Source organism: Hypanus sabinus, chromosome 24, assembly GCF_030144855.1.
Source record: "Hypanus sabinus isolate sHypSab1 chromosome 24, sHypSab1.hap1, whole genome shotgun sequence".
NCBI classification, from domain to species: Eukaryota; Metazoa; Chordata; class Chondrichthyes; order Myliobatiformes; family Dasyatidae; genus Hypanus; species Hypanus sabinus.
The window spans coordinates 30,401,415-30,426,238 of NC_082729.1; the positions used below are offsets into that span (position 1 = coordinate 30,401,415).

At 59.4% G+C, this 24,824-nt stretch overlaps 1 protein-coding gene across 1 annotated transcript; it reads right to left on the reverse strand.

Annotated features, from left to right (window-relative positions):
- Positions 1 to 1,683: 1,683 nt before the first annotated feature.
- LOC132380727 (actin nucleation-promoting factor WAS-like) lies at positions 1,684 to 24,824 on the reverse strand. Its single transcript, XM_059949718.1, is given in 9 exon segments — positions 1,684 to 2,695; positions 3,304 to 3,412; positions 10,464 to 10,964; positions 15,367 to 15,549; positions 17,313 to 17,355; positions 17,857 to 18,046; positions 23,603 to 23,653; positions 24,154 to 24,198; positions 24,614 to 24,824. Coding segments are annotated over 7 exon segments (1,119 nt in total). The 5' UTR covers positions 23,640 to 23,653; positions 24,154 to 24,198; positions 24,614 to 24,824; the 3' UTR covers positions 1,684 to 2,639.

Sequence of the window (24,824 nt, forward strand, 5' to 3'; positions counted from 1 at the left end):
TTCATCCAGCTCCTGCTCCAACTCCCTAACTCGGTCTGATAGGAGCTGCAGCTGGACGCACCTTTTGCAGGTGTGGTCATCAGGGACAACTGTGTTGACACTGACCTCCCACATACTGCATACGGAGCACACCACTGCTCTGACTGTCTCTCCCATACCTGAACTGGATTAATAGAATGTCTAAAAAGCACCGAGCGACCTTACCTTCTTCCCCTCAGCGAGCAATCACACAGGCTTACCGAAGCCCACTTAGCCAAAGCCCAGGACTCTGCTTCCACGGACTCCGCTGCCCGCTCTGTAAAGAAGTCCTGCCTTTTAAAGTGCGCGCATGACGCTGACGTCACTCGCGCCTGCGCAGTTCCCCCTCCTCCACAGGTAGGCTTAAATCCTACCTACTCGGTCGAATTCTCTGAGCTCCCAGCTGAATCACAAGCTGTAACTTGCTCCCGATTCAAACGTCAACAAAGTATCTCTGTCACACAGCAACAAGGTATCTCTCTCACTCAGTAACAAAATATCTCTCTCACTCCAACAATGTATCTCTCTCACTCAGCAACAATGTATCTCTCTCACTCAGCAACAATGTATCTCTCTCACTCCAACAATGCATCTCTCTCACTCAGCAACAATGTATCTCTCTCACTCCAACAATGCATCTCTCTCACTCAGCAACAATGTATCTCTCTCACTCAGCAACAATGTATCTTTCTCACTCCAACAATGTATCTCTCTCACTCAGCAACAATGCATCTCTCTCACTCAGCAACAATGTATCTCTCTCACTCAGCAACAAGGTATCTCTCTCACTCAGCAACAATGTATCTCTCACTCCAACAATGTATCTCTCTCACTCAGCAACAATGCATCTCTCTCACTCAGCAACAATGCATCTCTCACTCAGCAACAATGTATCTCTCTCACTCAGCAACAATGTATCTCTCTCACTCAGCAACAATGTATCTCTCTCACTCAGCAACAATGTATCTCTCACTCCAACAATGTATCTCTCTCACTCAGCAACAATGCATCTCTCTCACTCAGCAACAATGCATCTCTCTCACTCAGCAACAATGTATCTCTCTCACTCAGCAACAATGTATCTCTCTCACTCAGCAACAATGTATCTCTCTCACTCAGCAACAAGGTATCTCTCTCACTCAGCAACAATGTATCTCTCTCACTCAGCAACAATGTATCTCTCTCACTCAGCAACAAGGTATCTCTCTCACTCAGCAACAATGTATCTCTCACTCCAACAATGTATCTCTCTCACTCAGCAACAATGTATCTCTCTCACTCAGCAACAAGGTATCTCTCTCACTCCAACAATGTATCTCTCTCACTCAGCAACAATGTATCTCTCTCACTCCAACAATGTATCTCTCTCACTCAGCAACAATGTATCTCTCTCACTCAGCAACAATGTATCTCTCTCACTCCAACAATGTATCTCACTCAGCAACAAGGTATCTCTCTCACTCAGCAACAATGTATCTCTCTCACTCAGCAACAATGTATCGCTCTCACTCCAACAATGTATCTCTCTCACTCAGCAACAATGTATCTCTCTCAATCAGCAACTAGGGATCTCTCTTGCTTTTTCACACACACACACACACACACACACTCACACAGACACACATTTCCCTGCATGATGCAAGCAAACAACAAGATACTCCTTGCACCAGTAGAAAACTTTTATTGGATATTCTAGTAAAGGAACAGGCACTGCATTTGGAGCAGTTAGTGGCACCAGAGGCTGGCAAAGCCTTCAAGGAGGCTGCATTGTTGGTGCAGGCAGAGGAAAATGCTGCAGGGTTGGCTTGGTCAGAGAGAGAGCATCGACTGCAGGCGGTCGTGGCAAGAGAGTTGCACTCTGTGTCTGACCCCGGGAGTGTGTAATGGGACGGGGTGGAAGGGGTTTCACTCTGTGTCTGATCCCGGGAGTGTGTGATGGGACGGGGTGGAGGGAGCTTCACCCTGTGTCTGACCCCGGGAGTGTGTGATGGGATGGTGTGGAGGGAGCTTCACTCTGTGTTTGACCCCGGGAATGTGTGATGGGACGGTGTGGAGGGAGTTTCACTCTGTGCCTGACCCCAGGAGTGTGTAATGGGACGGGGTGGAGGGGTTTTCACTCTGTGTCTGACCCCGGGAGTGTGTAATGGGACGGGGTGGAGGGGGTTTCACTCTGTGTCTGATCCCGGGAGTGTGTGATGGGACGGGGTGGAGGGAGCTTCACCCTGTGTCTGACCCCGGGAGCGTGTGATGGAACGGTGTGGAGGGAGCTTCACTCTGTGTCTGACCCTGGGAGTGTGTGATGGGACGGTGTGGAGGGAGATTCACTCTGTGTCTGACCCCGGGAGTGTGTGATGGGACGGTGTGGAGGGAGATTCACTCTGTGTCTGACCCCGGGAGTGTGTGATGGGAAGGTGTGGAGGGAGCTTCACTCTGTGTCTGACCCCGGGAGTGTGTGATGGGACGGTGTGGCGGGAGCTTCACGGCATTAGATGATGCACCCAGCAACCACTCTGATCAATGCCACACATGCCCTCACATTAAGATGACCGTGCAGTGCGATTTGAGAATTGTTGGGAGAGTGCTGGTGCTTTGCGTAGATCCACTGGTCCCTGCGAAACCAGTTAATCATCCCAGTCGTCCTCAAACTCGTCATCTCCTGCATCGTCGTCTCCTTCGTCTGTGGAAGAAAGGCAATATGTCGATTTGTGACGGTTGGGTGGGGTTGCTGGTGACGGCTGTTCGTCATTCCCCACAGTGACGCTTCTCACCCCGGGGTTACACACACAGACTCACACTCCCTCTGAGGGCAGTGAGTGCTGGAGGGGGAAGGGGGCATCGTCAGCTGAACACTGCCCACAAGCCCTCAGAGTAATCCCTGCTGCCCACATGAGGAAGAGTTGGAAATGTTTTGTGCACTGGCATCAAACTCCGGAGTTCAGACATTACACTGAAGTTCCACATGATGACGTTGGGGCTGAGCTTGGAGCATTAGGGTCAACTTCCCCGCAGAATTGCACGAACCCACCCCGCTCTGAACAGTCTGAGCCCTTCGAAGGGGCAGTGAGGGAAGAGCATTCCGCCTCTCTTGGGGTCACAGGAAGATCCCACGCGGTAGGGCGCCGCCACATCTCGGTGCGCGCCCCCCCCCACCCCTTCTGATCGCCCATGATGGCGTCTGTCCCTTGTATCACTCCTTTACCAACCCTCTCAGGGCTTTCCCTCAATGCCAACCACTCCCTCCTCATTGCGCCTCCTTTGCTCCCTCCCGGAGGCACTGTGACGTACCGGATGAGTGGATCACTTTGCTCCTCTGCTTCATCACCATGATCAGGGCTCCGACTAAACCCTCTCCGTCCTGTTCCTGGGCCTGCGCCGGCTCTGGTGTGTCAGTCACCTGAAGAGAGAGGCGGCAGTGAGTGTGGTGAGACCCCGACCACTGTGGGTCAGTGAGTGTGGTGTGACCCCTACATTAACCCCGACCGCTGTGGGTCAGTGAGTGTGGTGAGACCCCGACCACTGTGGGTCAGTGACTGTGGTGTGACCCCGACCACTGTGGGTCAGTGTCTGTGGTGTGACCCCGACCGCTGTGGGTCAGTGAATGTGATGTGACCCCAACCGCTGTGGGTCAGTGAGTGTGGTGAGACCCCGACCACTGTGGGTCAGTGAGTGTGATGTGACCCCAACCGCTGTGGGTCAGTGAGTGTGGTGAGACCCCGACCACTGTGGGTCAGTGAATGTGATGTGACCCCAACCGCTGTGGGTCAGTGAGTGTGGTGAGACCCCGACCACTGTGGGTCAGTGAATGTGATGTGACCCCAACCGCTGTGGGTCAGTGAGTGTGGTGAGACCCCGACCACTGTGGGTCAGTGAGTGTGGTGTGACCCCGACCGCTGTGGGTCAGTGAGTGTGGTGTGACCCCAACCACTGTGGGTCAGTGAGTGTGGTGTGACCCCGACCGCTGTGGGTCAGTGAGTGTGGTGAGACCCCAACCACTGTGGGTCAGTGAGTGTGGTGTGACCCCAACCACTGTGGGTCAGTGAGTGTGGTGTGACCCCGACCGCTCCCACACCGGGAGCACCGTGCACAGATCCCATCTCCATATCCCTGGGTCAGACTCACACCGGGAGCACCGTGTACAGTTCCCATCTCCGTATCCCTGGGTCAGACCCACACCGGGACAACCGTGTACAGTTCCCATCTCCGTATCCCTGGGTCAGACCCACACTGGGAGCACAGTGTACATTCCCATCTCCATATCCCTGGGTCAGACCCACACCGGGAGCACCGTGTACAGTTCCCGTCTCTGTATCCCTGGGTCAGACCCACACCGGGAGCACCGTGCACAGTTCCCATCTCCGTATCCCTGGGTCAAACCCACACCGGGAGCACCGTGTACAGTTCCCATCTCCATATCCCTGGGTCAGACCCACACCGGGAGCACCGTGTACAGTTCCCATCTCCGTATCCCTGGGTCAGACCCACACTGGGAACACCGTGCACAGTTCCCATCTCAACCCTGGGTCAGACCCACACCGGGATCACCGTGCACAGTTCCCATCTCCGTATCCCTGGGTCAGACCCACACCGGGAGCACCGTGTACAGTTCCCATCTCTGTATCCCTGGGTCAGACCCACACTGGGAACACCATGCACAGTTCCCGTCTCCGTATCCCTGGGTCAGACCCACACCGGGAGCACTGTGCACAGTTCCCATCTCCGTATCCCTGGGTCAGACCCACACCGGGATCACCGTGCACAGTTCCCATCTCCATATCCCTGGGTCAGACCCACACCGGGAGCACCGTGTACAGTTCCCATCTCTGTGTCCCTGGGTCAGACCCACACTGGGAACACCATGCACAGTTCCCGTCTCCGTATCCCTGGGTCAGACCCACACTGGGAGCACAGTGTACATTCCCATCTCCATATCCCTGGGTCAGACCCACACCGGGAGCACCGTGTACAGTTCCCGTCTCTGTATCCCTGGGTCAGACCCACACCGGGAGCACCGTGCACAGTTCCCATCTCCGTATCCCTGGGTCAAACCCACACCGGGAGCACCGTGTACAGTTCCCATCTCCATATCCCTGGGTCAGACCCACACCGGGAGCACCGTGTACAGTTCCCATCTCCGTATCCCTGGGTCAGACCCACACTGGGAACACCGTGCACAGTTCCCATCTCAACCCTGGGTCAGACCCACACCGGGATCACCGTGCACAGTTCCCATCTCCGTATCCCTGGGTCAGACCCACACCGGGAGCACCGTGTACAGTTCCCATCTCTGTATCCCTGGGTCAGACCCACACTGGGAACACCATGCACAGTTCCCGTCTCCGTATCCCTGGGTCAGACCCACACCGGGAGCACTGTGCACAGTTCCCATCTCCGTATCCCTGGGTCAGACCCACACCGGGATCACCGTGCACAGTTCCCATCTCCATATCCCTGGGTCAGACCCACACCGGGAGCACCGTGTACAGTTCCCATCTCTGTGTCCCTGGGTCAGACCCACACTGGGAACACCATGCACAGTTCCCGTCTCCGTATCCCTGGGTCAGACCCACACCGGGAGCACTGTGCACAGTTCCCATCTCCGTATCCCTGGGTCAGACCCACACCGGGGGCACCGTGCACAGTTCCCATCTCCGTATCCCTGGGTCAGACCCACACCGGGGGCACCGTGCACAGCTCCCATCTCTGTATCCCTGGGTCAGACCCACACTGGGAGCACCGTGCACAGTTCCCATATTGCTGGGTCACAGTGTGTGCATGGTTCCTTCCTCCATATCTCTGGGGCACCAGGAGCACTGCGCACAGTTCCTGAAATGCGGGGCCTTTTGGGACTTCCCGGAGGGTAAGTCCCAGGCATGGGCTCCATGGTAAGTCCCTCTCCGAGTGCAGTGAGGGGTTGGCAGTGTGCGAGATCCCCAGTCTCCCTGATGACTACATCTGCACAAAGAGCTCCTTAAAAACCACGTCAAGGAACTGGAGCTGCAGCTTGATGACCTTCGGCTCACGGGGGAGAATGAGGAGGTAGATTGTTAGGAGAGGCAGAGTACCCCTGTGGCTGTACCCCTCAATTAGAAATTTACAAGTGGGCGGGACGACGACCAAGGGGAAGCCACTGCGAGATGGTTCTCTGGAAATGAGTCTGTCCCTGTGGCTCAGAAGGGAAGTGGGGGGGGTGGGGGGGAAGAGAAATGCAGAACTGCGAGGGGATTCCATAGTGTGAGGAGCAGACTGGGTATTCTATGGACACGAGATACCCGGATGGTATTTTGCCTCCCAGATGCCAGGGACAGGGACATCTCCGATTGGGTCCAAGGCATTCTGAAGAGGAAGGATGAGCAGCTGGAGGTTTTGGTACATATTGGCACCTATGGCACAGGTAGAAAAGCAAAGGGCCTGAAGGTGGATGTTAGGGAGACAGGCAGAAAGCTGTAAAGCAGGAATCTGTGGACTACCAGGCGCTATTGAGGGTGAGAATAGGATGATGTGGCGGATGGACGTGTCGCTGAAGAATTGATATGGGGGGCAGGGTTTCAGATTTCTGGATCACTGGGATCCCTTGTGGGGAGGGTATGACATGTACGAAAGGGGCGGGTTGAACCCGGGTGAGGGGATCGGTACCCTTCGGGCAGTTTGCAGGAGCTGTTCAGGGGGTTGGGAACCAGAGTGATAGGGAGGATGATGGGGAATTGGTTTCGAGGTAGATGTGGGGTGTGGTGAGTCTGTGAGGAAGCACGGGCAGTTGATGGGGCAAAATTGCTGTCAGTGGGATGGGTTGAGCTTGTCTTAAAAGTTAAATAGTTCAACAGTTTGGAAAGTGAGGATGAAGTAAAAGGGAAGGAGAGTGCAGGGAAGCCTGCAGAATAAATAAAAAGACAAAAATTTTCAAAAGGGATAAGAATTTCACTGCTGGTCACGGGGACAAAACTGAAGAGGGTGATGAATACAGGACTGAATGCTTTATCTGAACACACACACAGTGGAAGGTCGATAATCTTGTAGCTCAGTTGGAGACTGGTGGGTACGGCAGAGTCGTAGCTGAAACCAAACATTGTTGGGAGCTTCATGTCCAAGGTTACACATTGGGCAATGGAAAGGGCAGGCAGGTAGGTAGAGGGGCTGGCGTGGCTCTGCTGGTAAAAAATGAAATTAAATCCTTAGAAAGAGGTGGCATAGGATCAGAAGATGTAGAATCCTTGTGGGTAGAGTTTTTAAAAAGCTCCAAGGACACATACCCTGATGGGAGTTGTATACGGGCCTCCAAACAGTAGCCAAAATGTAAGGGTACAAAGTGTAATGGGGAATAGAAGAACATTTCAAAAGGGCAATGTTACAATCTTTAATGGAGGATGCCAATATGCATGTGGATTGGGAAAATCAGGTTGGTGTTGGATCCCAAGAGAGGGAATCTGTAGGATGCCTATGAGATGGCTTTTTAGAACCCACTAGGGAAAAGGCAATTGTGGATTGGGTATTACGTAATTAGGGAGCTTGAAGGTAAAGGAATCTTTGGGAGGCAGTGACCATAATATGATAGAATTCACCATACAATTTGAGAGGGAGACGTATCAGTATGACAGCGGGGCAAAGGGAATTACAAAGACATGAGGAAGGAACTGGCCGAAGTTGATTGGAAGGGGCCACTAGCAGGGATGACGGCAGAGCAGCAATGGCTGGAGTTTCTGGGAGCAATTCAGAAAGCGGAGGATAACTACATCCCAAAGAAGAATTCTAAAGAGAGGATGAGCCAAAGTGGCCGACAAGGGAAGACAAAGACAGCATAAAAGCAAATGAGAGGGCATACGATATAGTGAAAATTAGTGGGAAGGTAGAGAATTGGGAAGCTTTTAAAAACCAGCAGAAGGCAATTGAAAAAGCAATAAGGAGGAACAAGATGAAATATGAAGGTAAGCTAGACAATATTATCAGGGGATACATCAGATATGTTTTGTTTTAAAAAAGGTGAGAATGGAAGTTAAACCACTGGAAAATGACAGTAGAGATAGAAAGAAACGGTGAACGAACACAATAAGGATTTTGTGTTTGTCTTCACTGTAGAAGACTCCTGCAGTATGCCAGAACTTCGGGTGTGTCACCTGGACCAGATGCGCCACACACAGGGGTTCTCAAAGAGGCAGCTGAAGAGATTCTGGACACACTAGTAATAAACCTTCTCAAATCACTAGATTCTGGAGTGGTTCCAGAGGACTGGAAAATTGTAAATGTCATTCCACTCCTTAAAAAAACAGGGAGGGAGACAAAAGGCAGGAAATTGTAGGCCAGTCAGCCTGACCCCAGTGGCTGGGAAGATGTTGGAGTCGATTGTTAAGGATGAGGTTTTGTGGTACCTTGAGGCACGTGACAAAATAGGCCAAAGTCAGCATGGTTTCCTTAAGGGGAAATACTGGCTGACAAATCTGTTGGAATTCTTTGAGGAAATACCAGGCAGGAAAGTCAGTGGATGTTGTGTACTTGGATTTTCAGAAGGCCTTTGACAAGAAGCTGTTTAACAAGAGTCCGTGGCAGTACAGGAAAGATGCTGCCACAGATGATCACTGGCTGATTGGCAGGAGGGAATAAAGAGACCCTTCTCTGATTGGTCGTCAGCACGGGGCAGTGTGGAAACTGCTGCTTTTCACGATGGTTTGGATGAAGAAATTGATGGCTTTCCGGCTGAGTTAGTGCGCGATACGAAGATAGGTAGTTTTGAGAAGGCGGGGAGTCTGCAGTAGGATTTAGACAGAGTAGGAGAATCGGCTCAGAAGTGGCAGTGTCGGCTCATGCACTTTGGTAGAATAAGTAAAAGCGTAGACTACTTGCTAAACGGGGAGAAAATTCAAAAACCGGAGGTGCGGAGGGAATCCTCGTGCTGGATTCTCTAAAGGTCGATATGCGGGTTGAGTCGACGGTGAGGAATATATTTTTAAAAAACACAGACGTGACGCTGATCACGTTGGTCAGAGTACCGTGAGCAGTTTGGGAGCCCTTGTCGAAGAAAAGATGTGCTGGCATGGGATAGGGTCCAGAGGAGGTTTGTCAGTGAGGCCAGGGATGAAACGATTATTCGATGGGTGTGGGTCTGCCTTTGCTGGAGTTTAGAGGGGAGATCTCATTGAAACATGTCAGATATTGAATGGCCTAGATAGAGTGGATATGAAGAGGATGTGGGGGAGCCTCGGACCAGAGGACACAACCTCAGAATAGATGGATGCCATTTAGAACAGAGATAAGGAGAAAATTCTTTAGCCAGAGGGAGGTGAATCTGTGGAATTCATTGCCACAGCCGGCTGTGGAAGCCAAGTCATTGGGTATATTTAAAGCGGAGGTTGATAGGTTACTAATTGGCGAGGATATCAAAGATTTCAGGAACAAGGCAGGAGAGGGAGCAGCACTGGTGCGGGAATAGACGATGGGCCGAATGTCATATTTCCGTCTCCGTTTCGCTGTGTCAGACCCGCACCGGGAGCACCATGCACAGCCCCCGTCTCCGTATCCCCGGGTCGGACCCACACCGGGAGCACCATGCACAGCCCCCGTCTCCGTATCCCCGGGTCGGACCCACACCGGGAGCACCATACACAGCCCCCGTCTCCGTATCCCCGGGTCGGACCCACACCGGGAGCACCATGCACAGCCCCCGTCTCCGTATCCCCGGGTCGGACCCACACCGGGAGCACCATACACAGCCCCCGTCTCCGTATCCCCGGGTCGGACCCACACCGCGAGCACCATGCACAGCCCCCGTCTCCGTATCCCCGGGTCGGACCCACACCAGGAGCACCATACACAGCCCCCGTCTCCGTATCCCCGGGTCGGATCCACACCGGGAGCACCATACACAGCCCCCGTCTCCGTATCCCCGGGTCGGACCCACACCGCGAGCACCATGCACAGCCCCCGTCTCCGTATCCCCGGGTCGGACCCACACCGGGAGCACCATACACAGCCCCCGTCTCCGTATCCCCGGGTCGGACCCACACCGGGAGCACCATACACAGCCCCCGTCTCCGTATCCCCGGGTCGGACCCACACCGGGAGCACCATACACAGCCCCCGTCTCCGTATCCCCGGGTCGGACCCACACCGGGTGCACCATACACAGCCCCCGTCTCCGTATCCCCGGGTCGGACCCACACCGGGAGCACCATAGACAGCCCCCGTCTCCGTATCCCCGGGTCGGACTCACACCGCGAGCACCATACACAGCCCACGTCTCCTTATCCCCGGGTCGGACCCGCACCGGGAGCACTGTGCAGTTTCCGTTTCTATATATCCTTGCGAGATACCACATTCCGATCGTGAGGAATGCCAGATAATCCGACCCACGCCCCGCCCCCCGCTATCTGATCTCCCAGTAAACCCACCCCCCCCCAGAGCGTTTCCCTCCCCGCGTTCCCCACCCTCCTCTCGGTTACTGGACGGAAGGCACTCACCGTCTTGAGCTGGATGCCGCTGCGGATTTGGTCCAGCAGAGCCCCCCGGCCTCCGGAGCCGGACAAGTCCGGTTTCCGTGCGCCCCCTGCCGGGAGCGGGGGAGGAGCGGGTCCCGAGGAGGCCGGGGGTGGGGGCGGGGGTGGGGGCGGCGGCGGGGGCGGGGGCGGTGCAGGGCCACCCACCGACACCGGGGCAGGAGGGGGAGGGGGAGGGGGGCCGGTGGAGCGGTTGAAGGGCGGCGGGGCGGACCTCTGTGGCGGTCCCCTCTGGGGTGGTGGAGGGAGCGGCCCGCGGCCCGGGGAGGGGGCTTGGGGCGCGGCCGTTGAAGGCAGAGGCGGGAGGGGACCCTGCCTCGCCCGGCTGGACGGAGGTGGGACAGGGGGCAGGGGTCCAGAGCGAGTTGGTGGGGGCGGAGCCATATCTAGATTTGAGGGAAGAATGAGAGAAAAAGATTTCGTTAGTGGGATCATCTTAGGCAAAACATCTGGCGCAGCGGGCGACTGCGAGGGTCACATCTGTCGAGGCACAGATCTGCCCCAGGACATGCACCTGTCTCATTCACGGCTATATCCCCTGATCAAATGCATTTCTGAAACCCGACACATTTTCACCATGCACATCTGTACTGGCCACAGCTGCTTCACCTCGCCCAGCGCATCAGCACTGGGGCTCAACTGTGCCGCACTGTCCGTCTCCGACCCCCATTCCGGGCTTCCGCGCCCTCGCAGAGAGTTTCCAGCCCCTGCCAGACTTTCCTCCGTAAATACCGCCCCTTCCTGCCTCCGCTCGTCCCAGGTTCTCCCCTCTCTCATCTTAAACCTCTGATCTCTAGATTTGAACCCTCAGCCTCCCGCTGCGCCTCACGTTTTCACATTCCCTCCATGGCCTTTCATCAGTTCCGCTTGCTGCGAGCGGCCAGCAATGTTCCCTCCAACTTGTACTGCCCAGTGTGCCCCATGACAACAGCACGTGGGCGCTGAGTATTATAGACAGAAATATTCATTTTAACGGCTGGCAAACCCGGGAGAACTTCGATCTCCTCTGGGTTTGTTCTGTTTCCGCTCTCGTTCATCTGCAGAACGGGCAATGAGGGGGTTTCCCGCTGGAGCTTCGATTTGCGATTTGCTTGCGAAGTGACGCCCTGAAGCGTCAAGTTTCCAACTTCTTCCCGCTTGCAAATTCTCCAGCAACCTTGGCATCGCGGCAACACAGACAGGTAACTCCAGTGTGTGTGTGAGTTAATATTTCTCGAACCTGCACTCCCCTGACCCCATGAGCTTTCGGTGGAACAATTTCTACATTCGGCCTTAAATGAACTGCAGTCCTTCAGCCCTCCACGCCCTTCTCCGGATCTCAATAACAACGGTATCATCAAACTAGTTCTAAAGCCTCCACGTTGTTGGCTCTGTCCGCACCAGACACCGGAATAGGAAACGTGATCGTGGACGATCGTGAAATATTCTCAACACGCCAGCGAGGTAGAGAGTGACGACCTTCTGTGTGCAGTTTAAATTCCTTGGAGGACGGGGGACATTGATGGTTACCGAGTGTAAACTCGTGGTCTTCTTCTGCAGTAACCCATCCAATTCAAGGTTCTTCTGCGCACCGCTGCTGTAACCCGTGTTTATTTGAGTTACTGTCACCTGCCTGTCAGTTTGAAGCAGCCTGGTCACTCTCCTCTGACCTCTCTCATTAACAGCCGGTTTTCACCCACAGAACTGCCGCTCCACTTTTGTTCTCTGCCAACGCCTGAGACTGTTGTGTGTGGAAATCCCAGGAGATCCGCAGTCCCTGAGATACTCAAACCACCCCGTCTGGCACCAGCAATCATTCCCAGTCAAAGTCACTCAATGTCACATTTCTTCCCCGTTCTGATGTTTGGTCTGAACAACAACTGAACCTCCTGACCGTGTCTGCATGCTTTTACATTGAGTTGCAGCCACATGATTGGCTGATTAGACACTTGCAGTAATGGGTAGGTGTACCTAATACAGGTAGGTCCCTAATACAGTGGCCACTCGGTGTATATTCACACTCATGTTTTTACCGGCTCACACTCACGCCTGTGCACACCAGGACTGAACAGCTGTGTCACAGCACCTTCACATCAGTGCTCACTGTGGACATCCGGACTGACCACAGGTCACCACAACGCCATACCTGAACAGCTGTATACTAAACAACCACACATGTAGTGTCCACATCACCACATCTGCCCCTGAACACACACATCAGCGGCCACCTCCTGGTGCTTTCACACACAGAGAACGGTGCAAACAACCCGCCACCCCCCCCCCCCCCCCCAGCGAGCAGCAGTCCTGAGCGTGAACGCGCAGGTCGGAGAACGGACCGGGCTGACAGGAACCGGAATATCCACGTTACCACGGTGCTGTGCAGAAGAGCAACAGGTGGGCAGAATGGGACAGCAGCGGAAAACCACGGACATACACCCAGTGGCCACTTCATTAGGTACAGGGGGGAGCTAATCCTGCGGGAGGTGGCAAATAGAGTGCTCATGCTCTTCAGGGTAATTGCACCCGTGTTGCTAAACGTCTGTAGCCCCCCCCACCACCACCCACACCGTGAACCAGGGCCGACCCCCCCCCCACACAGTGAACCAGGGCCGACCCCCTCCCACCACACAGTGAACCAGGGCCGACCCCCCCCACACACAGTGAACCAGGGCCGACCCCCCCCACACACAGTGAACCAGGGCCGACCCCCCCCCACACACAGTGAACCAGGGCTGACCCCCCACCCACACACAGTGAACCAGGGCCGACCCCCCACCACACAGTGAACCAGGGCCGACCCCCTCCCACCACACAGTGAACCAGGGCCGACCCCCCCCACACACAGTGAACCAGGGCCGACCCCCCCCCCACCCACACAGTGAAGCAGGGCCGACCCCCCCCCCCACCCACACAGTGAACCAGGGCCGACCCCTCCCACACACAGTGAACCAGGGCCAACCCCCCACCCACACAGTGAACCAGGGCCGACCCCCCCCCCCATACACACACACTGAACCAGGGCCGACCCCCCACCCACACACAGTGAACCAGGGCCAACCCCCCCCCCACACACAGTGAACCAGGGCCGACCCCCCACCCACACACAGTGAACCAGGGCCGACCCCCCCCCCACACAGTGAACCAGGGCCGACCCCCCCCCCACACAGTGAACCAGGGCCGACCCCCTCCCACCACACAGTGAACCAGGGCCGACCCCTCCCACACACAGTGAACCAGGGCCGACCCCCCCCACACACAGTGAACCAGGGCCGACCCCCCCCCCACACACAGTGAACCAGGGCTGACCCCCCACCCACACACAGTGAACCAGGGCCGACCCCCCACCACACAGTGAACCAGGGCCGACCCCCTCCCACCACACAGTGAACCAGGGCCGACCCCCCCCACACACAGTGAACCAGGGCCGACCCCCCCCCCACCCACACAGTGAAGCAGGGCCGACCCCCCCCCCACCCACACAGTGAACCAGGGCCGACCCCTCCCACACACAGTGAACCAGGGCCAACCCCCCACCCACACAGTGAACCAGGGCCGACCCCCCCCCCATACACACACACTGAACCAGGGCCGACCCCCCACCCACACACAGTGAACCAGGGCCAACCCCCCACCCACACACAGTGAACCAGGGCCGACCCCCCACCACACAGTGAACCAGGGCCGACCCCCTCCCACCACACAGTGAACCAGGGCCGACCCCCCCCACACACAGTGAACCAGGGCCGACCCCCCCCCCCACCCACACAGTGAAGCAGGGCCTACCCCCCCCCACCCACACAGTGAACCAGGGCCGACCCCTCCCACAAAACAGTGAACCAGGGCCAACCCCCCACCCACACAGTGAACCAGGGCCGACCCCCCCCCCATACACACACACTGAACCAGGGCCGACCCCCCACCCACACACAGTGAACCAGGGCCAACCCCCCACCCACACACAGTGAACCAGGGCCGACCCCCCACCCACACAGTGAACCAGGGCCGACCCCCCCCACACACAGTGAACCAGGGCCGACCCCCCCCCCCACCCACACAGTGAAGCAGGGCCGACCCCCCCCCACCCACACAGTGAACCAGGGCCGACCCCTCCCACACACAGTGAACCAGGGCCAACCCCCCACCCACACAGTGAACCAGGGCCGACCCCCCCCCCATACACACACACTGAACCAGGGCCGACCCCCCACCCACACACAGTGAACCAGGGCCAACCCCCCACCCACACACAGTGAACCAGGGCCGACCCCCCACCCACACAGTGAACCAGGGCCGGACCCCCCACCCACACACAGTGAACCAGGGCCAACCCCCCCCCACACACAGTGAACCAGGGGCCGACCCCCCACCCACACACAGTGAACCAGGGCCGACCCCCCACCCACACACCAGTGAACCAGGCCGACCCCCCACCCACACAGTGAACCAGGGCCGACCCCCCACCCACACACAGTGAACCAGGGCCGACCCCCCACACACACAGTGAACCAGGGCCAACCCCCCCACACACACAGTGAACCAGGGCCGACCCCCCCCCCCACCCACACAGTGAACCAGGGCCAACCCCCACCCACACACAGTGAACCAGGGCCGACCCCCCACCCACACAGTGAACCAGGGCCGACCCCCACCCACACACAGTGAACCAGGGCCGACCCCCCACCCACACAGTGTACCAGGGGCCGACCCCCCCCCCCATACACACACACTGAACCAGGGCCGACCCCCACCCACACACAGTGAACCAGGGCCGACCCCCCCCCCACACCGTGAACCAGGGCGACCCCCCACCCACACAGTGAACCAGGGCCGACCCCCCCACCCTCATGGACAGCAGTGGCACGACATTGTGAGAGTCACACCGACCCACACCCAGGCCACACAACCCTCGCCCGTCACCTTGTCTCTGCCATCTCCTTTTTCACACCTCCAGGCCGCCCTGCCGCTCGATGAAGTCGTACAGCACCTTCGAGGTCTCGACATCCGTCATCTGATCCTCGCTGATACCAGCCTTTTGGAAAAGGTTCCGCAGGTCCGGATCCATCTCGTTAACCTGCGGCAATTCCGAGCAGTGAGACCCTCCCCGTCTCTGTGACCCCTTCCCCCTACACCACTCCACGTCTCTGTGACCCCTTCCCTCCCCGTCTCCGTGACCCCTTCCCCCTACACCACTCCCAATCTCCGTGACCCTTTCCCCCTACACCCCTCCCCGTCTCTGTGACCCCTTCCCCCTACACCCTGCCCAATCTCTGTGACCCCTTCCCCCTACACCACTCCACGGTCTCTGTGACCCCCTTCCCTCCTGTCTCTGTGACCCCTTCCCCCTACACCACTCCACGTCTCTGTGACCCCTTCCCTCCCTGTCTCTGTGACCCCTTCCCCCTACACCCCTCCCCGTCTCTGTGACCCCTTCCCCCTACACCCTGCCCAATCTCCGTGACCCCATCCCCCTACACCCCCTCCCCGTCTCTGTGACCCCTTCCCCTACACCACTCCACGTCTCTGTGACCCCTTCCCTCCCCGTCTCTGTGACCCCTTCCCCTACACCACTCCACGTCTCTGTGACCCCTTCCCCCCTACACCACTCCCCATCTCTATGACCCCTTCCTCCTACACCCCTCCCAGTCTCTGTGACCTCTTCCCCCCTACACCACTCCCTGTCTCTCTGACCCCTTCGCCCTACACCCCTCCCCTTCTGTGACCCCTTCCCCCCACACCCCTCCCCGTCTCTGACCCCTTCGCCCTACACCCCTCCCCGTCTCTGTGACCCCTTCCCCCTACACCCCTCCCAGTCTCTGTGACCCCTTCCCTCCCCGTCTCTGTGACCCCTTCCCCTACACCACTCCACGTCTCTGTGACCCCTTCCCCCCTACACCACTCCCCATCTCTGTGACCCCTTCCTCCTACACCCCTCCCAGTCTCTGTGACCTCTTCCCCCCTACACCACTCCCTGTCTCTCTGACCCCTTCGCCCTACACCCCTCCCCTTCTGTGACCCCTTCCCCCCACACCCCTCCCCGTCTCTGACCCCTTCGCCCTACACCCCTCCCCGTCTCTGACCCCTTCCCCCTACACCCCTCCCAGTCTCTGTGACCTCTTCCCCCCTACACCACTCCCTGTCTCTCTGACCCCTTCGCCCTACACCCCTCCCCTTCTGTGACCCCTTCCCCCCACACCCCTCCCCGTCTCTGACCCCTTCGCCCTACACCCCTCCCCGTCTCTGTGACCCCTTCCCCTACACCCCTCCCAATCTCCTGACCCTTTCCCCCTACACCACTCCGTCTCTGTGACCCCTTCCCCCTAAACCCCTCCCAATCTCCGTGACCCCTTCCCCCTACACCCCTCTCTGTCTCTGTGACCCCTTCCCCCTACACCCCTCCCTGTCTCTGACCCCTTCCCCCTACACCCCTCCCAATCTCCGTGACCCCTTCCCCCTACACCCCTCTCTGTCTCTGTGACCCCTTCCCCCTACACCCCTCCCTGTCTCTGTGACCCCCTTCCCTCCCCTTCACAAATCCCATCTCTATGACCCTCTCCCTCCTCTACACCCTCCCCACCTCTCAGCTTCCCTCACTCTACCCTCTCTGTGACCCCCTCCCTCCCCCACACCCCTCCCCAACTGTGAACCCCTCCCTCCACTGCACCCCTCCCATCTCTTACCCCTTCCTCCCCAACACCCCACCCTGTCTCAGTGAGCCCCTCCCTCCCCCACATCAATCTTTGTCTCCGTGATATCCTCCCATGATACCCCCCTCCCAGACCAGGAGGTACGATGATTGTAATTCGGAGCTGGTCGGGAAGGTGGGGAGCCACTTACATTAAATCCTCTGTTGGGGTCCCATCCCACATGTCCAACGTGCCTGGAAAGGAAACGGGGTACATTTACTCACTCGGGACCTCAAAGAGGGCATTTAGTGTGAATCAGTACCAGTGGAGTGGTGGATGCCCAATTACAGGGTTGAGGTACAGTGAGTTAAAGGGATGGGCGCCACAAATTAAAGGGATGGGTTGGGATTATGCCAGTTAAAGGGGACGGGGATGTGGCAGGGGTGGGTGAGAGAAGGACAGCCATTGAATTTGACCCTCCAGAATCCCTCTCCGTCCTTCAGATAACTGATCCCAGTGCCCCCTGACCTTGGATCATCGACCCCAGACCCGCGAACCCTCGCACCCGATACAGGTGGCAGACCACCGGCCCCACACCCAGGGCAGACCCATGATCCCCAACCGCGGCCCCCGCCGACCTTGGACCCCCGACCCGCCGACCCACGGCCACCGACAACTGACCTGGACTAAGGATCGCGGTCCCCAGCCCAGCCAGAGCGGGACCCGGCCCCCGACCCCCGACCCCTGACACTCACTGGAAGTTGCAAGGCGCCCCGATGTCGGCCTTGGTCATCTTCTTCTTGCCCTTCCCTTTGGCCTTCTTCTTGTCCACGGGCGCAGAGGCCGGTAAGCCCCGGTACCGGTATGAGGTGATATCCGGATTCTGGATCGGCATGGTGGGCATCAGCAGCGAGCCAGAGGTCGGGGCAGACTGGAGCTCGGAGCCTGGAGGGCCGGACCGGACCGGACCAGAGTGAGCAACACTGGCAGCCGGGGAGGGTCACGGAGACAGGGAGGGAGGGGGGTCACAGAGATGGGGGTGAAGGGGAGGGAGGGGTCACAGAGACAGGGGTGTAGGGGAGGGAGGGTCACAGAGACGGGGGTGAAGGGGAGGGAGGGGTCAGAGAGACAGGGGGTGTAGGGGAGGGAGGGGTCAGAGACAGGGGGTGTAGGGGAGGGAGGGGTCAGAGACAGGGGGTGTAGGGGAGGGAGGGGTCACAGAGATGGGGGTGAAGGGGAGGGAGGGGTCACAGAGACAGGGGTGAAGGGGAGGGAGGGGTCAGAGAGACAGGGGGTGTAGGGGAGGGAGGGGTCAGAGACAGGGGGTGTAGGGGAGGGAGGGTCACGGAGAGGGGGTGTAGGGGAGGGAGGGGGGTCACAGAGGGGGGTGTAGGGGAGGGAGGGTCACGGAGACAGGGGGTGTAGGGGAGGGAGGGTCACGGAGACAGGGAGGGAGGGGTCAGAGACAGGGGGTGTAGGGGAGGGAGGGTCACAGAGACAGGGGAGGGGTGTAGGGGAGGGAGGGTCACAGAGACAGGGAGGAGTGTAGGGGAGGGAGGGTCACAGAGACAGGGGGTGTAGGGGAGGGAGGGTCACAGAGACGGGGTGTAGGGGAGGGAGGGTCACAGAGACAGGGGAGGGGGGTAGGGGAGGGAGGGGTCAGAGACAGGGGGTGTAGCGGAGGGAGGGTCACAGGAAGGGGGTGTAGGGGAGGGAGGGGTCAGAGACAGGGGGTGTAGCGGAGGGAGGGTCACAGGAAGGGGGTGTAGGGGAGGGAGGGGTCACGGAGACAGGGGGTGTAGGGGAGGGAGGGTCACGGAGACAGGGAGGGAGGGTCACAGAGATAGGGGGTGTAGGGGAGGGAGGGGTCAGAGACAGGGGGTGTAGGGGAGGGAGGGGTCAGAGACAGGGGGTGTAGGGGAGGGAGGGGTCACAGAGACAGGGGGTGTAGGGGAGGGAGGGGTCAGAGACAGGGGGTGTAGGGGAGGGAGGGGTCAGAGACAGGGGGTGTAGGGGAGGGAGGGTCACAGAGAGGGGGTGTAGGGGAGGGAGGGTCACGGAGACAGGGAGGGAGGGTCACAGAGACAGGGGGTGTAGGGGAGGGAGGGGTCAGGGACAGGGAGGGAGGGTCACGGAGATAGGGAGGGAGGGGGGGTCAGAGACGCGGGTGAAGGGGAGGGAGGGTCACAGAGACAGGGAGGGAGGGGTCAGAGACAGGGGGTGTAGGGGAGGGAGGGTCACAGAGATGGGGAGGGGTGTAGGGGAGGGAGGGGTCAGAGACAGGGGGTGTAGGGGAGGGAGGGTCACGGAGAGGGGGTGTAGGGGAGGGAGGGGGGTCACAGAGGGGGGTGTAGGGGAGGGAGGGTCACGGAGACAGGGGGTGTAGGGGAGGGAGGGTCACGGAGACAGGGAGGGAGGGGTCAGAGACAGGGGGTGTAGGGGAGGGAGGGTCACAGAGACAGGGGAGGGGTGTAGGGGAGGGAGGGTCACAGAGACAGGGAGGAGTGTAGGGGAGAGAGGGTCACAGAGACAGGGGGTGTAGGGGAGGGAGGGTCACAGAGACGGGGTGTAGGGGAGGGAGGGTCACAGAGACAGGGGAGGGGGTAGGGGAGGGTGGGGTCAGAGACAGGGGGTGTAGCGGAGGGAGGGTCACAGGAAGGGGGTGTAGGGGAGGGAGGGGTCACGGAGACAGGGGGTGTAGGGGAGGGAGGGTCACAGAGACAGGGGAGGGGTGTAGGGGAGGGAGGGTCACAGAGACAGGGAGGGGTGTAGGGGAGGGAGGGTCACAGAGACAGGGGGTGTAGGGGAGGGAGGGTCACAGAGACAGGGGAGGGGGGTAGGGGAGGGAGGGGTCAGAGAGGGGGTGTAGGGGAGGGAGGGTCACAGACAGGGGGTGTAGGGGAGGGAGGGGTCACGGAGACGGGGTGTAGGGGAGGGAGGGTCACAGAGACAGGGGTGGGGTGTAGGGGAGGGAGGGGTCACAGAGACAGGGGGTGTAGGGGAGGGAGGGTCACGGAGACAGGGAGGGAGGGTCACAGACGGGGGTGTAGGGGAGGGAGGGTCACGGAGACAGAGGGAGAGGTGTAGGGGAGGGAGGGGTCAGAGACCGGGGGTGTAGGGGAGGGAGTGGTCACAGAGACAGGGGGTGTAGGGGAGGGAGGGTCACAGAGACGGGGGAGAGGTGTAGGGGAGGGAGGGGTCAGAGACAGGGGGTGTAGGGGAGGGAGTGGTCACAGAGACGGGGGTGTAGGGGAGGGAGGGTCACAGAGACGGGGAGAGGTGTAGGGGAGGGAGGGGTCACAGAGACAGGAGGTGTAGGGGAGTGAGGGTCACAGAGACGGGGAGGGGTGTAGGGGAGGGAGGGGTCAGAGACAGGGGGTGTAGGGGAGAGAGTGGTCACAGAGACAGTGGGTGTAGGGGAGGGAGGGTCACAGAGACGGGGGTGTAGGGGAGGGAGGGTCACAGAGACGGGGAGAGGTGTAGGGGAGGGAGGGGTCACAGAGACAGGAGGTGTAGGGGAGTGAGGGTCACAGAGATGGGGAGGGGTGTAGGGGAGGGAGGGGTCAGAGACAGGGGGTGTAGGAGAGGGAGGGTCACAGAGACAGGGGTGTAGGGGAGGGAGGGGTCACAGAGACAGGGGGTGTAGGGGTGTGAGGGTCACAGAGACGGGGAGGGGTGTAGGGGAGGGAGGGGTCAGAGACAGGGGGTGTAGGGGAGGGAGTGGTCACAGAGATGGGGAGGGGTGTAGGGGAGGGAGGGTCACAGAGACGGGGAGGGGTGTAGGGGAGGGAGGGGGTCACAGAGGCGGGGAGGGGTGTAGGGGAGTGAGTGGTCACAGAGACGGGGAGGGGTGTAGGGGAGGGAGGGGGTCACAGAGACAGGGGGTGTAGGGGAGTGAGTGGTCACAGAGACGGGGACGGGTGTAGGGGAGGGAGGGGGTCACAGAGATGGGGAGGGGTGTAGGGGAGTGAGTGGTCACAGAGATGGGGACGGGTGTAGGGGAGTGAGTGGTCACAGAGACGGGGAGGGGTGTAGGGGAGTGAGTGGTCATGGTGACGGGGAGGGGTGTAGGGGAGTGAGGGGGTCACAGAGATGGGGAGGGGTGTAGGGGAGTGAGTGGTCACAGAGATGGGGAGGGGTGTAGGGGAGTGAGTGGTCACAGAGATGGGGACGGGTGTAGGGGAGTGAGTGGTCATGGTGACGGGGAGGGGTGTAGGGGAGTGAGTGGTCACAGAGATGGGGACGGGTGTAGGGGAGGGAGGGTCACAGAGACGGGGTGTAGGGGAGGGAGGGTCACAGAGACAGGGGAGGGGGTAGGGGAGGGAGGGGTCAGAGACAGGGGGTGTAGCGGAGGGAGGGTCACAGGAAGGGGGTGTAGGGGAGGTAGGGGTCACGGAGACAGGGGGTGTAGGGGAGGGAGGGTCACAGAGACAGGGGAGGGGTGTAGGGGAGGGAGGGTCACAGAGACAGGGAGGGGTGTAGGGGAGGGTGGGTCACAGAGACAGGGGGTGTAGGGGAGGGAGGGTCACAGAGACAGGGGAGGGGGGTAGGGGAGGGAGGGGTCAGAGAGGGGGTGTAGCGGAGGGAGGGTCACAGACAGGGGGTGTAGGGGAGGGAGGGGTCACGGAGGGGGTGTAGGGGAGGGAGGGTCACAGAGACAGGGGTGGGGTGTAGGGGAGGGAGGGGTCACAGAGACAGGGGTGTAGGGGAGGGAGGGTCACGGAGACAGGGAGGGAGGGTCACAGACGGGGGTGTAGGGGAGGGAGGGGTCAGAGACCGGGGGTGTAGGGGAGGGAGTGGTCACAGAGACAGGGGGTGTAGGGGAGGGAGGGTCACAGAGACGGGGGAGAGGTGTAGGGGAGGGAGGGGTCAGAGACAGGGGGTGTAGGGGAGGGAGTGGTCACAGAGACGGGGGTGTAGGGGAGGGAGGGTCACAGAGACGGGGAGAGGTGTAGGGGAGGGAGGGGTCACAGAGACAGGAGGTGTAGGGGAGTGAGGGTCACAGAGACGGGGAGGGGTGTAGGGGAGGGAGGGGTCAGAGACAGAGGGTGTAGGGGAGAGAGTGGTCACAGAGACAGTGGGTGTAGGGGAGGGAGGGTCACAGAGACGGGGGTGTAGGGGAGGGAGGGTCACAGAGACGGGGAGAGGTGTAGGGGAGGGAGGGGTCACAGAGACAGGAGGTGTAGGGGAGTGAGGGTCACAGAGATGGGGAGGGGTGTAGGGGAGGGAGGGGTCAGAGACAGGGGGTGTAGGAGAGGGAGGGTCACAGAGACAGGGGTGTAGGGGAGGGAGGGGTCACAGAGACAGGGGGTGTAGGGGTGTGAGGGTCACAGAGACGGGGAGGGGTGTAGGGGAGGGAGGGGTCAGAGACAGGGGGTGTAGGGGAGGGAGTGGTCACAGAGATGGGGAGGGGTGTAGGGGAGGGAGGGTCACAGAGACGGGGAGGGGTGTAGGGGAGGGAGGGGGTCACAGAGGCGGGGAGGGGTGTAGGGGAGTGAGTGGTCACAGAGACGGGGAGGGGTGTAGGGGAGGGAGGGGGTCACAGAGACAGGGGGTGTAGGGGAGTGAGTGGTCACAGAGACGGGGACGGGTGTAGGGGAGGGAGGGGGTCACAGAGATGGGGAGGGGTGTAGGGGAGTGAGTGGTCACAGAGATGGGGACGGGTGTAGGGGAGTGAGTGGTCACAGAGACGGGGAGGGGTGTAGGGGAGTGAGTGGTCATGGTGACGGGGAGGGGTGTAGGGGAGTGAGGGGGTCACAGAGATGGGGACGGGTGTAGGGGAGTGAGTGGTCACAGAGATGGGGACGGGTGTAGGGGAGTGAGTGGTCATGGTGACGGGGAGGGGTGTAGGGGAGTGAGTGGTCACAGAGATGGGGACGGGTGTAGGGGAGTGAGTGGTCACAGAGATGGGGAGGGGTGTAGGGGAGTGAGTGGTCACAGAGATGGGGAGGGGTGTAGGGGAGTGAGTGGTCACAGAGATGGGGACGGGTGTAGGGGAGTGAGTGGTCACAGAGATGGGGAGGGGTGTAGGGGAGTGAGTGGTCACAGAGATGGGGACGGGTGTAGGGGAGGGAGGGGGTCACAGAGATGGGGACGGGTGTAGGGGAGTGAGTGGTCACAGAGACGGGGAGGGGTGTAGGGGAGTGAGTGGTCATGGTGACGGGGAGGGGTGTAGGGGAGTGAGGGGGTCACAGAGATGGGGACGGGTGTAGGGGAGTGAGTGGTCACAGAGATGGGGAGGGGTGTAGGGGAGTGAGTGGTCACAGAGATGGGGACGGGTGTAGGGGAGGGAGGGGGTCACAGAGATGGGGAGGGGTGTAGGGGAGTGAGTGGTCACAGAGATGGGGACGGGTGTAGGGGAGTGAGTGGTCACAGAGATGGGGACGGGTGTAGGGGAGTGAGTGGTCACAGAGACGGGGAGGGGTGTAGGGGAGTGAGTGGTCACGGAGATGGGGACGGGTGTAGGACAATTGAGTAAATGGCCTTCCTACCACTACTCACCACTGTGATCCATCGCTGGGACCTGGGGGAGAGGCATTGTTGGTCTCTTGCCTGCATAGACACAAGAGGTGCAGTGTGTCTGATTATTATGGCCCCTCATTGCTATTCTCTGCATCCCCTCCCCTCTGCTCACCCTCCGCCGCTTCCCTCCCTTCACCCCTTCCCCACTCCACCCATTCTCCTCCCCCTCCCCTTGTGAGTGATGGCTGTCCATGGGGATGTCCGGCTACAGGCAACTTCGTCTTTGAGGCTCATCTCTCTCTGTCTCTCCATTCCGGACACATGGCAAGTTGGAGCTGCGTGGGAGTGATAGGCTTCATTTCACCCCTCACTTCGTTACACCTCCCTAACAAGGTGAGGCCCAGGCTCCTGTCTCGGCCTCCTCCTGTAGGCCCGGCGAATGGGAAAGGGGAGGGTGTAGGTTGCTGTCCTCTCCTCTCAGAAGCTTCACAATCCCAGATCTCGCTCTAATACAGATCTAGGCCCCGGGGCCTCGAGGTTGCTGAGGTGGGGGGGCAGCGGGAGGAAGGCGACTGACCGGCGATACTTACCCTCCGGGACCTGGGGCGGAGGAGGGGGGCCATGGTGCCGTTTCTCTGTGGAGGAGGAAAGGAGGGAAGACTTGGTGAGGTGTGGGTGAAGATCTGGCCTCATCTCTCTCTGGATGCTCATCCACCCCTATATTGTTTCCCTCTTCCTCCCTCCTCTGCACTCACTCCTTCCCCCTCCTCTACAGCTCTCTCACCTCCCCTCACCCATCTTCTCCCTCTTTCCCATTCACCCTTCCTCCCTCCCCTCTTTCTCCACCTCCCTCTCTACCCCTGTCCTCTCCCCTCCCTTTTTTCTGTCTCCAACCTCCTCCCCTCCAAACCCTCTGCTGGCCTCCTCCTCTCCCTCAGTCTCATCACCCTACTTTTCTTCTACCTCCCCTCCCCACCTTGCTTCCTTCCCATTCCTTCCTCTGCAATCCCTCCTATCCCTGCCTGCCCTCCCTCTCTTTCCCTCCCCTACCGTGTCGGGTTTGCCGGAGTCGAATCTTCTCCTGAATGATGCTATGGAAGTCGTCCGCCTCCTGTTCGTTGGCGAAGTTCAGGCCAGCTTCACACTCCTGGGGGGTGGGGTGGGGAATGAGTCACAGCGTCTACACCACATCCAGACCCGAGACCAGAGTTACCACCCCTCCCCAGTCCCCATCCCGATCGGTGTGAATCTCCTGGAAAGT